General features: G+C 60.4%; 4 protein-coding genes across 4 annotated transcripts; all 4 read right to left on the bottom strand.

Moving 5' to 3' along the window:
* Positions 1–562: 562 nt before the first annotated feature.
* Positions 563–4,171, bottom strand: LBRM_15_0640 (conserved hypothetical protein; the record flags this gene model as incomplete). The annotated part of the gene is made up of 1 exon (XM_001563462.1): positions 563–4,171. The coding sequence occupies one exon, from the start codon at positions 4,169–4,171 to the stop codon at positions 563–565; it is 3,609 nt and encodes a 1,202-aa protein (XP_001563512.1).
* A 1,557-nt stretch (positions 4,172–5,728) lies between these two features.
* On the bottom strand, positions 5,729–10,588 carry LBRM_15_0630 (hypothetical protein; the record flags this gene model as incomplete). Its single annotated transcript, XM_001563461.1, has 1 exon — positions 5,729–10,588. One exon carries the CDS (start codon positions 10,586–10,588, stop codon positions 5,729–5,731), a length of 4,860 nt encoding a protein of 1,619 aa, XP_001563511.1.
* Positions 10,589–11,753: 1,165 nt separating this feature from the next.
* Positions 11,754–12,458, bottom strand: LBRM_15_0620 (conserved hypothetical protein; the record flags this gene model as incomplete). Its single annotated transcript, XM_001563460.1, has 1 exon — positions 11,754–12,458. One exon carries the CDS (start codon positions 12,456–12,458, stop codon positions 11,754–11,756), a length of 705 nt encoding a protein of 234 aa, XP_001563510.1.
* Positions 12,459–13,820: 1,362 nt separating this feature from the next.
* LBRM_15_0610 (conserved hypothetical protein) lies at positions 13,821–14,807 on the bottom strand (the record flags this gene model as incomplete). The annotated part of the gene is made up of 1 exon (XM_001563459.1): positions 13,821–14,807. One exon carries the CDS (start codon positions 14,805–14,807, stop codon positions 13,821–13,823), a length of 987 nt encoding a protein of 328 aa, XP_001563509.1.
* Positions 14,808–16,687: the final 1,880 nt, after the last annotated feature.

Genomic DNA, 16,687 nt, shown 5'->3' with positions numbered 1-16,687 from the left:
AGGGTGAGGAGGGGAAAGGGAGAGGGGAAGCAGGTCAGATATAGACGTCCAGGTTAATGGTGAGAGACGGCGATGAAAGATGAAACGATGTGAGAGAGTAAACGGGAAAAAATGAGGTGCTGCGCTTCATGAAGGAGTGGGGCCCGAGTGAGGCGGTAAAGGGGAGGAACGACGTGGGGGCCGATGCAAGAGAGCGAGAGAAGAGAGGCACTGCCTGTGTGTGTGTAGGGTCGTACGGCATATGGCGGGGTGGATGGGCGGGGAGGGTGAGAAAGCCGCGAGCGAGGGTGGTGGTGGTGGTGGTGGTGGTAAGTAGTGGCGAAGTGAGGTGAAGAGGGGGCGGGAGGCAACAGGGCCCTAACCTACCCGACACCCATCTGCGTACACACGCGTGCCCATTAGATGCACGTCGCTGGTGGCATATTCTCGCACCCTTCCCTCCCGCGCCATCATCATCATCAGCGCCCATTCGTGCATAAACGAGCCACAGTTCTCACGTCAGCACATCGCATCGTTCAACACTTGCACACAGAAGCACGCACTCTGCTCCCTTTCTCCTTGCTCATAACAGGCCCCCGCTGTCCATTGGCGAGAGGGCGTCCCCGCCGCCCTCGCCACTGAAGAGGAGGAGGTAGACAATCACAAGGAAGGAGCAGCCCATCAGCATCGGCGTCACCACTACCTGCATCGCATTCACGTTCTCAGGGGTGAAGACGATGTCCTTGAGGAAGGTCATAAGGCTCATGACTCCGTTCATGGCAGGTGGACCGTGCTGTTGCACGAGGTCAGCCGCTGTCGCCGTTAGCTGCTGCATCACAATCTTCACCTGACTACCAGCCATCATCGACTGGTCGGCAATCCGGCTCAGTCGCTCCTGGCGACGCATCAAGAAGCTGCCGGTGCTCACAGCACCGGTGCTGCTACGGCGATACGCCAGCGTCTGTGGCGGCGCAGAGGAAATGTCGCGCGTGCGCGATGGCGCGTTGCCTTCCTCACCTGCGTCGGGCTTGGGGCTGCCGCCGAAACCCAAGAGGGACTGAAAGATCTGCGCCCCGAAGCTTCCCGACGGCGTAGTTGTAAGAGCACCATCGGTTGCCGCCCCCTGAAGGTTGGGCAGCGAGAACATCTTTCGGCCACCGTTGCTGCTGGTGTTCCCATACCGTCCCACGCCGCTCACGGCACCCGAGGCATCCGTGACACTCGTAGAGTCTTCGGGGCTGCGGGCGTTGTCGGGAGCACCACTAGAGAGATGCAACGAGCTGCTGCAGTTCGGCTGCGCTGCATCATGCGAGGTAGTAGCGTTGTCACCCCCTTCAGCGCTACTGCTGCTGCTCGGGATGTGGTTCTCCGCGAAGGCCATGCCTCCGGCGGGGGGAAGGGACTCCAGCCTCGGTTGCGGCTGCACCGGTGAGTCGGAGAACTTTCGGTGCATCTGGTGGTAGATGCTGCTGAGCGACGACCAGCGGGACGAGGGAGAGGCCATCGCTGCCATCTCCGCTGCGGCAGGGTCAAGTGTTTCTGTGCGACCCACCTTGGAGCTTCCAGGGACGAGTAAACCCTGCTTCAAGTCCAGCAGCGTCCCGGTGTTGTCATTCTTGGGTGGCAGTGCGAACGTTCCGTCTGCCAACGAGTTGCGGGAAGGCGGTGGTAGATTTAACGCCGAGTCCTCAAGGAGCGCCAGGCCACATCCCGCTTTGAAGTTAGGGCGCACGCCGCCCGTCTCGACGCGTTGGCTCCCACTCATAGGCGTGCTGCTGCCACGATAGTCCCCCAGTTCGGAGGAGTTCTCCATTGTGTGTTGCTGTGGTGAGGTAAGGGGGTTGTTAGAACGCAGCCACCGCAACTGCTGCCGCGACGACGGCGCATCGGTCACGTTGCTGCCGTACTGCGGCTCAGGCTTCTCTGAAAAGCCGCGCATCTCTTGTGACGCGCGTGAGGAGGAGAGGGTCGACTGGGTGGCGGAGATCACACTGACGGAGGGCGCGTCGTTGGTGAATGGCTTCGGTGGCGGCTGCATTGCGGACTGCGGTTGCACCCGAAGCGGCAGTACGACCGTCCCAGCACCCTGGCGCTCCCCCTTGAACATTTTTCGCGCCTTCTTGCTGACCCGATTGCGCCGCGTCGCCGCGAAGGACGGCGGCAGTTCCACAACGACCTCCTTGTCGACCCTGCCGCCGCCAGCCCTGCCGTTGCTGTTGCCGCCGATCACCCATGAGTAACGGGCACTGCTACCGCCAATGCTGGCTTGTGAGAGGGGCCGACGTACGACCTTTAGGGAAATGCTGCCGTAGTAGTACTGAAAGGTAGCGGCGGTGATGGGAGACGGCGCCATGTCAATCGCGGTCCCACCGCCGCCGCCATCGGTTCGCCACCGGACAGGCTCCCCGAGTATGGGCGGCAACACACGCCGAGCGCCAAGAGGCTGATGCGGCGACTGAACTGTATTATCACGCGTCTGTGTCCACCCTTGCTCGCGCCTCCGCTCCAGATCTGCGATAATGCGCACGAGTTTGTCCAGCCAAAGATAGTAAGCTTGCTGCTCCTTAAGCAGCCACTGGCGTGCCTCATCAACACACTTGTCCTCGTCCCCGAGCGGTGCGTAGTAAACGTAAAAGGTGGGGCGCTGTGACGACGAGACGGGCGGGAACCAGGGTTGCGCAAGGGGCTTGTCACCATACGCCAGATCGGCCGTCTTGTCCACCTCACCATTGCAGAGTGAAGGTGTGGCACCACTGCCAGCAGTGCCGACGGACGGAGGCACACTCAGCCTTCCAGAGTCCTCCCTGTTAGCGTTCGAGGGGACAAGGACGCTAGCTGCTGTAGAGTTAGTTGAGGTAGGCACTGTGTAGTCACGGCTGCCAAGTCGAGAGTTGCGTGCTGCGCTGCCAGATGGCGCCGGCCTGGGGACGCCCGTAGCGGTGGCAGCGGGCAGACGGGCATCCAGCGACTCCCGGGTGGCTATGCTCTCCCGCATGATGCTCAGCGGCTGTTGTGACGCTGAGTGCTCATCGTCGTCCTCTGTGTTGCTAATGTCTAGATTCCCGACTGGTCGTCGGTTGTGCCGGCTGTTCTCGGGTGGTGCCTGGTCCACTGCACCACCCTTGCGGCCACCCTCGTCGTCAGGACTCCACGGCAGTGTCCGCTGACGTGATAGTTGCCGCCTCTGGTTCAGCTGGTCTGAGGGGGTGAATGAGTGCATGCTGCCACGATAGTCTGGGCCTTGGCGCCGTTGCTCATCACGAGAAGCCGCCCCGGCGTCTTGTCCACCGGGGCGGCGGGCTGTCAGGGGCAGGACGGAGCTCGACTCGTCCGTGTCAGAGGTGTCGTGCCTATCTTGGTGAAACTCACCCGTTACACCGCGCGCTCTCCGGAAGGAGGCGTCCGTCTCGTCGTCGTTGCCGCCGGCGTGCGCCGTGGCCGAGCCTTGGGAAGACAGGGGGCGCCACGAGCCTCGTCGTGTTGTATTTTCTGGTTGCGATAAAACTGTCGATGTCATCGGCACTTTTTTCCGGGGTACGGGAGCCATGAGCCGTTCCAGCACCGACGGAGTATCCACCTCGAGCAAGAAGGTGCGCCGTTCACCAGGGAGTAAGACGCAGTCCGCCAGCTCTTCGCGCACCAGCAGCGGGCGATCATCATCGCCGCCCTTATTGCTACTCTGTCTCAAGAGTGGCGAGGACACTTGTGGTGCTGCTGCCTTCACCGTTTCTGCAGCCGGCGACGCGACTGGCAGAAATCCCAAGCTTCTCCACGTCTCCTGTGACACGTCTTGGATGACCGGATCGACAGCTTTGAGACCCCACAGAGACGATGGACCGCGTTGATGCATGCTGTTGCTCCCACGACTGCCACTAGCCCCGGCAATGGCGGCACTTCCAGAAGGTGACCCGCGCAGGGGCGAGGCCACCGACCTGGAGGAGAACAGTTGTTTGTGTTGCAGCCCACGGTGGTAGAAAAACTGCGGGTGCGATGCGCGCAGCGACACGATCAGTGAGCACGGATCATCTCGGTCGGGAACGTAGCGAGCGCGGTGCCCTTTGTTTCTGCTTTGCTGCGGTGGCTCGGACGGGTCCAGCGACGCCGCGTGCTGAGAACGCCCGCTGGTGTTGGTGAGCTCAATTTGTACTTTGCCCTCGGCCGTCAGGAACTGAGTGACTCGGAGGAGTGACATAGCGGCGCAAGAAGGGGGGAGGGGAGGGAAGGGGGCTACACACCGACGCCAACGACGAAAACACGCCCAGGACGACCTCCGTCACACGTGAGCAGCGGGCGGGAGGAAGGGGGGTGCGCCTCGTTGCTCGATAAGAGAGCTCGAGAGAAAGTGAGCGAAAGGGCGAAGAGAGACGGCAGCAAATGGCAAGGGGCACAGGCTGAAGACCACGAAGGAAGAGCAGCACCAACACCCCGCAGTTGCACGAGGGAGATCGAGGGGGAGAGGTGAGGGGTGGTGGTGGTGGTGGTAGTGGTGGATATCGTCGACTCGAATACAGAAGGGAAGTCGAGGGCGACGACGGCACTAATAACGAAACGAGGAAGGGAAAGTAAAATGAAGGCAGTCAGCAAGCAAACACACCCACACAGTGACACACACCCACACACACACACACACACACACACACACACACACACACACACACACACACACACACACACACACGGAGTCTCCAGAGTGGAGGGGAGGGAGAGGGACAGGTGGACAGAGGTGTGTGTGTGTGCGTGCTCAGGTTCGACCAGAGGTTCCTGTCAGCGCGTACGGGTGGGAGAGAGGGACGGGAGGAGAAGAGCCGCACTTCCAAATAGAAGATGTAGCCAGAAAGCCAAACAACACCGACAGCACGTACAATGAGGGACGATGTGTGTGTGTGTGGGGGGGGGGGGAGGCGGGTGATTAGAGGAGTGGTGGGTGGGTGAGACCAGCACTGGAGACGGTGGTGGTGAAGACGGGAGGAGGGGCGCGCGGCGGTACGGGAAGAAATGGAAAAATAAATAAAAAGGGAATACTGAAGAGGGAGAAGTCGATGTGCGTTGGGTTGTGCGGCGCATATGCGGCTACGTGTCAGGGTGCAGAGAGCCCCACGTAGCCGCAGCAGAGGCCTCCTCGTCCTGCTCCTTGTCTTACCAAGGACGCACACTGACACCTCTCTCCTTAAGTCCTACTGCAGCAGGCGCGCACAACAGAGGTAATAGGTGTGTGTGTGTGTGTGTGTGAATCGAGCGAGGAATAGGGGAGGGAGACGTGTGTCTGAGTGGCGGGTATGTGTACGCTTGACTTGATCGATGTGATACGGTGAGAAGAGCTGCGCTCATGAGTGCCGAGAGTGAGGGAGGGAGACAGAAGAGAATAAGTGTATTACAGGAGAACGGACACACACACACACACACACACACACATACGTGCACATGAGCCATCCGCGTGGATTTCTCCACCGTCTCACGCACGTGACGCGAGGGACATGTACACCTTTAAGCGTCTACTGGTTAATGTGCATCGCGCTCGTGCCTCTCCCCCTCGAAAAGAGGGAAACAAGACTGAAAGGGGGGAGGCGACGGGGTACTGCGCAGTGGGCTACACGTTTGCCACGCGAGAGGGCGAGTGGTGAAGTCGATGATGACGGTGATGGTGGTTGCGTTATGGTCATGCAGAGTAGATGGCAGAGAGCATCCAGGCACCGAGTGCCGATGCATACACACGAACAGAGCACATCCAGAGCCAGTGCAGCCCTTCACTCTAAAACACGCGCTCTCGGCTCTGTGATAAGACGGCGCTTCCCCTTTCCTCCGCTTCTCTCACCTGGATCTTCTGCCCAATGGCAGCCTGCCGCAGCAGCGAGGCCCGTGTGTGCCGCGGCGCCACGTTCACCGTCCGAAGGAGAGAGGACAGGTGCGTACGTAGCTGCGTCGAGCCTGCCAAACAGGACGCTGAAGCTGCGGAGATATCTGGAGGAGAGTAGTGGTGCGAGTCCCTCTGATCGTAGGCATGGATCGACCAGTGCGGCTGCAGAGACGGCGGGGGGGACAGCGATGCTCCAGCGGCTGAGCCGGTGGACCTGCGCGGGGTTGTGTTGCTTGCTGGAGAGTGTAGTGACGGTGAAGACGCTCGCGGATCTGACGCCAGCGCGGACAAGGAAGAGGCAGCTGGACGGCGTCGACGCGAGGTCGACCTAACCACCGCACGCACATCTCCCGGTACCCGCGACAGTAACTCCAGTTGAATGCGAAGTAAGGCATCCGTGTCGTGATGCCGCAGTTCCCATCGACGTCCGCGCTGGTTCGCTGTCGGACCACTGAACAGCAGCCGCGCGCTGGCCTCATCGACAATAAGCGCTCCATCGACGCAGTCCCCGGCACGCGCACCAGCACGGCCGCGGCTGGGTTTGAAGGTGAGCAGGAGAGAGGCAAAGGCACTGTCTGGGGCCGATAACACAGTGATGGCTGGCGCTGCATCACCACTCTGGCTGCGCTCATTTGTGGCTCGGCTAAGGTATGCCCCTGCCGTGTCGTTATTTTCTGTAGTGGCGAGTTCGTTGTTCAGCATTAGCCCTGACGCCCTTGCATCCACAGACGCCCTCTTCCCGCTCCACACTTCGTGACGGTGATTCTCCGCATCGTGCATCACCTGGTGAGTCGGCGAGCGGAGTTGCTGGGAGGCGCCGCTGCGCAAATGCTTCAGTTTTTCCTCCGCGACAAGGCAGCGGCCTTCGAGCGCCGTCCGCTCAGCTCGCCACGACACAGCGTCCGCCACGTAGCGCCGCTGAAGCTCCTCCAGCTGCGCTTGCAGTGATTCCAGTCCGCGCTGCTGCTGCTGCTGAGCATCGGGCACGGTTGGGCTGGGAGCGTGCGGACTTCTGGATTGATCGAAAGCGTCAGGGCAAATCGCGTGTCGCTTGCGTTCTGGGGAGAGGGTGGAGGATGGGTGGCTGATATGAATGGCGTCTTCGCTACCCAATGCGGTGCAGCCGTCCTGCGGTGGCACCCTCGCGCCCGCCGCCCGACACAGTCGCTGGACCTCCGGTTGTTGGCTTCTCTCCGCTGTGATCAGGTTTGCGAGACGGTCGTCTGCGCCGCGCAAGGCAGCTTGAAGACGATCATGCTCTTCTTTGAGACTGTGTTCACGCTGCGCGTACTGCCGCAGTGCCTTGGCCATGTCGGCCATCTCCTTTTCTTGGTCCAGCAGCCGCTGATCCCGCTGCGCAATGGTGTGACGCAAGGCCGAAATCGTTTCCCACCACGGTTCACTCGCACCTGGCCGCTGATCATGTCGCGCGGCCGCTGTCGCTGACAGTTGCGAGGAGAGTGGCTCAAGTGCCTTCTCCCTCACCACTGCCGCCGCGAGCACATCGTAGTCACGCGAGTCCTCAACTTGGGTGGAAGAGAAGGACGAGCTGGAGAGACGGTGGGAGGCGGCGGCACCAATGCCAACCTCATCTTGCGCTTCCTCTACCTGAGACAGACGTTGAGAGGGATGATGGCGGTGGCGACGGCCACGATGTGGCGACGAGGATGGTGGCACTGCCCTATTGTGGATGTGCTGTTGCTGTTGCTGCTCTAAGCTGGCGCTGCTGTTTCGTGTGCGGCGACGGCGGTGGCGGTGGCGTTGATGCTTCTCCTGCTGCACATTGTTGCTCACAACGTCATCAGCGTCTGTCTCTGGCACCACCACCACCGCCACCTCTGCATTACCAGGACGATGTCTAAGCGGTTTCTTTTTCGCCATAGCCGCACACGCTGTTGGGAAGAGCAGAGCGTAGAGATGCCGGTTGAACTTGGCGGCGAAGAAATGCACCCACTCTGCGCGGGTGGCGCGCAGCTCTGTGCGCAGCAGCAGCGGTGCGTGTAGCCGGTGCGCGTAGCTCTTGCCTCTGTCGCCACTCACGCGCCAAGGGGCAAAACGAAAAGAGCGCGCTTCTTCTTGCTCTTGATGGAAAGCATCGTGCTCCACTGTGGAGAAGGCCTCTGCCGTCGCTGCGGCGCGGCGCGCCACGCCGTCTCGCTGACAGTGCAGAAAGCCGAAGTACGTGTACGCCTTGCCTGTTGCGAGCTCGGACGTCACGGCTGCAATCGTCGCGACGTGCACGGCTTCCATAGAGCCGCAGTGCTGCAGTGGGTAGTTGCCTCGTCCTGGGCGAGCCGAGGGTCTCGCGTAGCCGTTGCTGCTGCCCCATTCCTTCTCGTCTTGCTCCATGCCGACGTTGTCGAATGCCGCTACTGCGGCAGCAGAGAAGTCCGGCACAAGGTAGGCGAGCGATGCGTACGGAACGGACATGAGAAGGCGCTCGGTGGCGAAGTTAGCGTAGTCACACTCGGTGGGGTACACGCATACGCCGCTATCGTCTGCGACAACGAAGCAGCGGTGCCACACACCACGAAGCGACCTTACCACCGTCGGAGGCCTCCGACGCTCCCCAAATCGTCTGTGAGAGCGCCGAAACAGGGATGAGAGCCCTCCTCTCTTTCTGCGTTCGTGCTGCCGCCGACACCGCATCGCAGCGCTGTCCGCACTGAGACTTGGTCGCTCCGTGCCACTGCCGTCGTTGTCCTTTAGGTCATTGTCATCAGAGGACGATAGGGAGGTGCCTGCCACATCGTCCTCCACATGACTGTCGTCACCGCCGCTGAACCACACCCAAAGCATTCCGCTCAACGGGCCATCGCCGTCGTCGCCTCGATGAGGCGGATACCACACAGAGGGCAGTCCGTCGACGTCGTGGGGTGGTGACTCGCGCAGTAGCTGCGGTGAGGGGAGTTTTTTCGGTGCGGTTGCTGCAGCCTCGTTGAGCAGCAGCTCCTCGACCGCTCCCTGCACCGCTGCCACCAACCGAGTCTCCAGCGCCGGCCACGGAGTTGATCCGCGCAGATACAGCGCGGCGGAGCACCGATTCGGATGTTGATGCTCTGTGCGCTTTTCGTCAGACGCGCCTGCTTGTCCACCGCGTTGCCAATGCGCCCGCTGCTCCGCTGCCGTTGTCCACCTCGCGTAGTGCTGTGCCGCGTACTGCCAAGACCTCTTTGCAATTGCATTGACGCCACCATCACCACTCCCCTCCACCGTCGCAGCCGCGAGCAGTGTGTACGTCATGAGCAGCGAGCAGCGGAGGAGAAGGACTTCCTTAGCGAGCGCAAGTGCATTGGTCAACGGCCCCGGCACTTTGCTGTTTACCGAGGGTTCTGCGGCTGCGGTCTGTCTCGGTCGCTGCTGCACTGACATCCCATCGTGTGCGTATGTGATCTGTGGCGGTGCGTCCTGCAGCAAAGTGGCTCTCTGGCGGTCATACCTTTCGGGGCTGGACAAGTGACCACAACGGTGCATGTATGAGGTCCAAGCCGCTTGCATGGCACGGGTGTGCAGGGCAGCGCCGCGCTGCCGCTGCAACTCGGCGCCTGCGAGCGAAGCCTTAAAAGCGGCCCTGCTTTCCAAGGACGCCACCGACCGTGCGTTCGACGGCCGCCGTCCGCTGCACGAATAATCCACCTCCGCCGTGTCAGGCAGCACGCTGTCGCTGCCATTGCTGTTCCTTGCGGAGTTGCATGCGCGGTCATTTGCTCGTCGCGGCGTCGCTTTCTCGAGGACGACAAGCGCGGGCACGTAGTGCTGGGGATTGTGCTGCCGGTGATGTCGCACGCTCTTCTCATTTCGCTGCGTCACACTGTGCGCTTGTGCGCTGTCCTTTCCAAGTACTGAGCTCATACTTCCACACGTTTCTCGATGGATGAACGAAGTCTCTGCCGCCGAGCCATCCATCACCTCAGCAAACGCCTCTTTGCCTGCGTCTTGCGGCAGCAATTGTGCAGCCTGGCGTGCATGTCTGCTTGTGCAGTGAGCAGCGCTGCCTCCATGGCCTCTGTTGCCCTCATCTTTGTCGAGTTCAGCATCATCCTGCGCACTCTCGTAATGCACTCCAGAAGTGCTCCAGCGGCGCTTTGCTGAGCGTGTCCTACGGCCCTCCTGACGACTGGAGCGGGGCTGCGACGCCGAGCTGGGAAAGGATGGTGACGCAGTGCGCATCGCCTGCGTGGTTGAAGCGGCCGTGGCTGCTCCTGGGCCTGTGTGCCGCTGTTGATAGTTGGATGTCGTGGGTGTCGTAGGCAACAGTGTTTGCTGCAGCTTCCGTGCAGAGGCGGTGTCAGGGTCATGCGTGAGGCGGTCGTTCGGCGACAGCTTGAACAACTTGCCTGCATCTATGAGCGTCTGTGGCGAGGCCAGCTGAGCGGTACACCGAGAATGACCTCCATCACCGCAGCTGCCGCTGCCACCGGTTCTGCGAGAGCTGGAGGAGAAGGAGGAGCTGCTGCTGCTGTATGCCACAACACCGGCGCTCCGAAAAGATGGACCTGCGTGTCGGTGGCGGCCAACACGGCTTCTGCGGTGGCGTGGCGCTCTTCCCCCAGCACCGTTGCCGTCGTTGGAAGGTGGTGCGTTGCCCTCTACCGTTCTCGATGCTCGCGTCTCTTGCTCCTTCGAGCGCTGCTGCTGCTCCTGCTGCTGCGGGGGTCTGTCGTGAGTCCACGAGGGTAAGACCTGCTGCCGCCCCAGATGCGGCGTTGGCAGGCTTTCCTGCGCACGCCACCTCTCTTTCGGAGACCTGAGCATGAGGAAATACTAGGACTCACACGCATGCACACGCACACATGTTTGTCTCACACTGGTGCCCGTTGGTGTGCTGGGCAGAGGGAGGGGGATGGTACTGTCTTGGCAGCGGTTACTGCGGATGTCCTGAGTCTATGAAGGGGCGAGGAGAACAGCCGCTGGTGCGTGCGGCGGGTTGGGGAGCCCACTCGCAAGAACGAAATGTGACTCGGCTGGCTGCTGCGAGGGACGTCTATGAATGTGCACTCCTCCTGCTCACGTAGAAGCGTGTGAGCCCGCGTTCTCCTATGAAACCGAGAGAGAGTGTGCTGAGTGTGCTGAGTGAGTGCTGAGTGAGTGTGTATTTGTGGCCGTGTTGTGAAAGCGCTCCGAGTCCCGAGAGGGAGGGAAAGAGGGGGGAGAAAAGAGCGTGCGGACGAGCTAACATGTTCTATCCGAGTCCCACGCCGTCCCGCTGTACCGGGAGGGGAGGGGGGCTGATCGAGCGGGTGACCAGGTTCGACATCGAGAGAGAGAGAGAGAGAGACAGACAGACAGAGCCATTGAATGTGACAACACAAAGGACAAGGAGGATTTCATTGGGGGGGGGGGATAGGGGAGGAGGATGGTCCGCTGAGGAAGTTACACACCAACGTGCAACAGTGGCAACAAGTAGCCGTGAAAGGGACCTATAAGAGAAAGGCGGTGGTGGTGGTGGTGGTGTTGATGGCACAAGTGGCCCTCTCACACGCACACACATGAGAGAGAGAGAGATCGCAGCATCTGAAGACAGAAGAGATGAGCGAGGGAGGGCGAGAGGGAGAGGAGAAAGACAGGTGAAGGGGCTAATGAAACATCGCGCGAGAAGCGGCCGTGCACATGTTCACAAGCGGCGACAGGCACAGAGATATCCACACACCTGCAGAGAGGTGGACAGAAGGGGAGGGGGAGGCGCGCAAGAGAGAGAGAGAAGTTCGCGAAAGGAAAAAGCTGAAACGGACCTGAAGAGCCAGAGAAGGTACGAGAGCGAGGCGGCCCGGTGGAGCTCTGCTGGGCCGGTGCTGTACACCTGCATACATGCACACTTCCGCAGAGTTCCGCCAACATCGTGAGAGCCAGCGAAGTAGCTACTCACGAGTGTGAGAATCAAGGGAGAGACCCGCGCGGTGCACTTCGCTGCCCGTGATGCCTACTTCGGTGCATAGTCGTAGCCGAAGAGCAACGCGTGTTCGTCGTCTTCGGGCTTGCGATAGGTGCCCATCTGGCGACGGCGCACCCGGAGGTGCGGCGAAAATGAAGCCTCTGATGACGACACCGACGTTCCGCCGGTAGCGCCGACAGCCCACCCCACAGCCTGTGCGGCGGTGGCCGGTCCGCTCGGGTAGCGCTGCTGCAACGTGTTGTTTCTGCAGCGAGCCTGAAGGTATTCGTGTGTGGTAGAGCGCGCGTAGCGAGCAAAGGAGTTGTTGCCTGAGTTACTGGTATCCTTCGCTGTCTCTTCCGGTGCTGCCGTGGAGGTGCTGTGCTGGGGAGACGAGGATGATGCCGTTGTCACTCCCGAGTCGCACACAGAGGATGGAGGTGGTCTCTTGTACAGGATACTATACAGTTCTGGGTTGTTTTCGGGGTTCACATATGCCTCATGCCGCGCCGCATCACGGGCGCGGGTCTGCTGCACCGCTTGCAGGGCCTTTTTTTCTCGGTTGCGCTGTGGGTCGTACGTCGCACTCCACATTTCGCGAATCGCCTCTTCGCGCCGCACCTGATTGGCCCAGCAGAGCGAGGAGGCTTGAGAGCTCTTCATCCCCATAGCGACTGTAGTGGCCGGTGCATGCGAGCGAGCGTACAGCTCCGGATCGATGGAGTACATCAACGCATTCTTCTTGAGAGGCATCGTTCACGTAGGTGGGGGTGTATGGATGTGCGGCACGGGAGTTCGACGGTGCGTAGGTGGAGAGAGAGAGAGAGAGAGAGAGAGAGCCGGAAGCACAACTATCACTTGGATTGCGGTACTTGTGACTTCGGGGCGTACGTGTCCGGGGGGCGGGGGGGGGGCGGGGAGGAGCTGCGATGATGTGGACAGGGCCTCGTTGCTTGAGTGGGGCCAGCATGAAGAGAGGCAGAAGGAGGCGGTAGTGAAGGAGGAGATAGAGAAGAGCGCTGAACATATACAGTGCAGAAGCACAGTCACTCGGCCCACGCGCACATACCATACCACAGGAAGAGAGTGAGAGGGGTAGTAGTAAGGGGGAGGGGAGTGCCGCCACCATCACGAGTGAGGCATCCCCTCCTCCCCACATAGAGAGGAACACGGGTTGGGAGAATCTTATACGGCCTACGCTGAGATGAAGAGTGTTGCTCGACTGGGTAGAGAGAGAAGGAGGGTGAACGGGATGAACAGAGTGTGATGCACATTGCTGGCGCTCCTGATAGACGCACGCGCTTCTTCGGCACTCACGCACATTTGGGCGGACAAATACCGCGGCGCCATCGAGACGCTCACGGCTCTCCGTCATCCTCTTCAAAGTGGACTTCTTGTCGGGGGCAGACCGCGCCTCGCTTACGGCGACGGGAGTAACATCTCTGGGACACTCGACAAGCAGAGCACCGACACCTCTTATGTGGGAGAGAAGCGTAGGCACGCGTCATGCCGCTCAACAGACAAGGGCCGCGATGAGTTTGTGCACCGTGGCGGGTGCGCTTACGCTGCTTTGTGTGTGTGTGTGGGGAGGGGGGGGGGCGGCCTTCAATTTCCTCCCTCCCCCCACTCTTTCAGAGCCGGCGGTGGTGGAAGGGGGCGGCGGGGCCTCGCCAGACACACCAAGCTGTGCGGCGTAGCTGTCTGGATGAAAGAGGATTGGCGTGTGTGAAAGGGGAAGTGTGGGGCACGCAGTCCCACTCATCTGCGCTCAGCCTGCCCCCTCACACAGTCCTCACTCGGACTCGTCCCTGCCGCATCGTCGTCCGCTTCCTTTCCTGCGAACGTAATCGTCCATGTGCCGCCTTGTCTGATCATCGCTCGAAAATGTATGGACCATTTTTGGCGACACACTCGCACCTCGCACGGCTGTCCTTTACACCCCCTCCCCCCCTCCCCCACGCACACCTGCACAGGCAAAAGCAACACGTAATGATGGCCAGGATGACAGCGGTACGTATGGCTCAACGCATCACAGGCGCTTTGGCGCCCGTCTCAGTGCCCATGTCTCACCCATCCACACAACAGCTATGCAGTCACGAGCACCTCGGCCTTCTCTCACCACCGCTCCTGCGACTTCCACTGCAGCGCACTTTCTGGCATTCTTACCTTCACCTGGTGCCCAAGCGCATCCTCTCGCACGGGCGCCCAGCCGGAGTAGCTCATTACCTGGTAGCGCAGCACCACCTCCACGGTGTTGCCGCCGAGAGAAATATCGTCAAAGGCGTCCACATAGTACTTGAAGGATTCATTCAACACGAGTCGCTTGTCGATGTGGTCAATGTGAAGGGAGGGGTGATCGTGGTCGTTATTGCGGAGTGTCTCCTCAAACGCAGCGAGCTGCTGCCGCTCTGCGTCCGTCAACATCTGCGTCGCGTCAGCTCGGGCCCCGGCTGCCGCCGCCGTTCTCTCGCTGCCGCTTCCCGGCAGCGCAGCACTCCGCTCTTGGCGACGCAGCTCCGCTAACCGCGCCAACTGCGCCGACAGCGAGACCGGGCGCAGCACCGCATCGAGCAAGACGACGTCGTTCTGAGACGCCGTCTTTGATGAGAAACGCGCGACAAAGGATGCGTAGATGGCCTTCGTGTTCCAGTCCCAGCAGGGGGAAAAGTCCACTGAGCCCGATAGGTACAGCACAACACGATCGATCGTACGAATGCCGAGTTTGAAGCCTTGCGGCACGTGCTGACGTTGCCACGCCTTGCGCTTGCGATCTTCCTCGCTGTCCTCAGGGCGATCTGCCGTGTCCACGATCACAATGTTTGACGGAAGTTGCTTTTCCGAGGTCCTGTGTCCATCGCTGCCGCTGCCGGGGCGGTAGTAGGTAGATGCGTCCGGCACTTCCGGAGACAGCAGTGTCAGCCTGCGCACGTGGTACAGTGGTGTGGAGCTTGTCACACGCACGTTCGAGACGACCGGCTGCGGGTGCAGCACCAGGTCTCGAAAAATCGTCGAGGCGGCCGTGATGAGTGCCGTGAAAATTAAGGCCGACACGGTCGAGGTTAAAATGTCGTAGAAGCGATGACGCATCGACTGCATGGCCATTTTGAGCGCGTGCAAAAACGTGCAAAAATGTTGTGCTGTCCGTGGTGCTTTACTATTTCTGCTCTTCAGCCCTTAAACATTCACCCCAGCTACACGCACGCGAGCGGGCAGACCTCCTCAGTCTCTTCTCTTTCCAAAGCACAGAGGGAAGAGAGAGAGAGAGAGCGAGGAAAGAATTTGTGGGCGCTAGGGAGTATGAGTGAGGCAGGAGAGGTGGAGTGTGATGGGGGTGGCGTGGAGACGAAGAGAGGCAACAGAAAGAGAGGCAGGTGTGCTTCCAGAGGCGCAGGCACAGGCAGAGACACACAGGGACGACGTGTCCACAGCAGCTTTTTCTCACTTCCTCTTTCGGCTTCGTTTCCTGCTGAGGGGTACAAGGCACAACCGTTTCCACACACAAACGTGAGGCTATCGGCCACAAAGGAGAGAGGGCGGGAGATGAGCCACACACGTCCGAGAGAGAGAGGGAGAGAGAGGAAGAGAGGGTGGACTGGTGGATATTATTTTTGTGGTACGCCTGCTGTCTCCTGCACACTGCTACGATGTACGAGTGCTGCAAGCGCGTTGGCGTGCCTTAGGCGTGATGCTTATTGGGCAAGGAGGAGGGAGGAGGCTGACACGCTTATACACGGGGAGAGAGGGAGGCAGCCAAAGATTGAGAGAGGCAGAGAGGTCGTGTGAAGGTGCTCGCGCGGGGAGGAGGAAGGGGGGGGGGGGGCGCATTGTGTAGCTCCCTTCCTCTTCGAAAGAACAACGCATTCGTGTCTCTGTTACTCCCTTTCTCCTCGCTGTCGAACACAGGCCCACACGGCAGCAGAGCTGCACCACTTGTATACGCTGCCTCTTCTCTCTGCTCCCAAAGTATCGTCTGCGTTCAACAGCTCAGCTGACCTGAGCTGGCCGAGAGCGCGCAGTAGCACAGCGTATAACGCACCACACAACTACAGTTTTGGCTGATAAATGGTAGCCATGCGGTTGCACTGCCTTTCAGCTTCATTTTTTTAAACGTGCGCAGACGTAGACGGAAAGAGGGAGAGAGGGCGGGAGTGATAAACTGCTCAGCTGCGGCTGGGACTGCGAAAGGGGAAGACAAGAACGCTCTGGTGTTGGTGGTGGTGAGAGAGAGGGGGGGGGGGACATGGCGTCAGAGAGGGAGAGGGACAATTGGGTTCCCTCTCCCTTACCCTACACGGAGACACCGACACAGACGCAGACGCTCCTTTTTCTTCTCACGCACACACACGTGTGTGCGCCCCCCCCTCCACCTCATTTCTGTCTCGCTCTCTGCGACCATATAAAAAAAAAGCCGTGCGCGCGTCACTCCTCACCTTCTCTTTTGTGAGCAAAGACAAGAAAAAAGAGCGAAAGAAGGAGAAGAAGAGAGCGCATCAACGCTAGGCGAGTTGCCAGGACGACACACCTCATAATTGTGCGCGCACTTGTGTGCTTCTCTTCGACGAGAGGGAGGGGGGGGGGGGAGGCGAGGCCTAGTGACGGTAGTTCGTTGGCCAAAAGGGAATCCAACGCACCAGCGCAATGAAGCTGCTGCTGCTGCTGCTGCTGCTGCTACCATGCGCCTCTTCACCAAATCTGAAGCACACCACGACAACCGCCCACAAATTCCACAACGTTATCGACACACGCACATATACAACACACCAGGGGAGGTCAACCTCCTCACTCTGCCACAGACCCCATCGCCCGGTGCAAAGCAGCCGTGGACACACGCGTTATGGCAATGCATCGCCTCTGCCTCAAAGTCCTGCCCACCCCCGCCCCGCAGGTCGCCTCACAGCTGCTCCCCCTGTGCCGGCCACCACCTGGTGCATACCCCTCGGGGTGGCCCACGTTCCCCCACCAGTGGGGCAGCGGGGGTCGGT

The sequence above is a fragment of the Leishmania braziliensis genome, chromosome 15 (genome assembly GCF_000002845.2).
Source record: "Leishmania braziliensis MHOM/BR/75/M2904 complete genome, chromosome 15".
NCBI classification, from domain to species: domain Eukaryota; phylum Euglenozoa; class Kinetoplastea; order Trypanosomatida; family Trypanosomatidae; genus Leishmania; species Leishmania braziliensis.
Note: the sequence above shows the minus strand (reverse complement) of the source record. Positions and strands in the feature narration are given on the sequence as shown.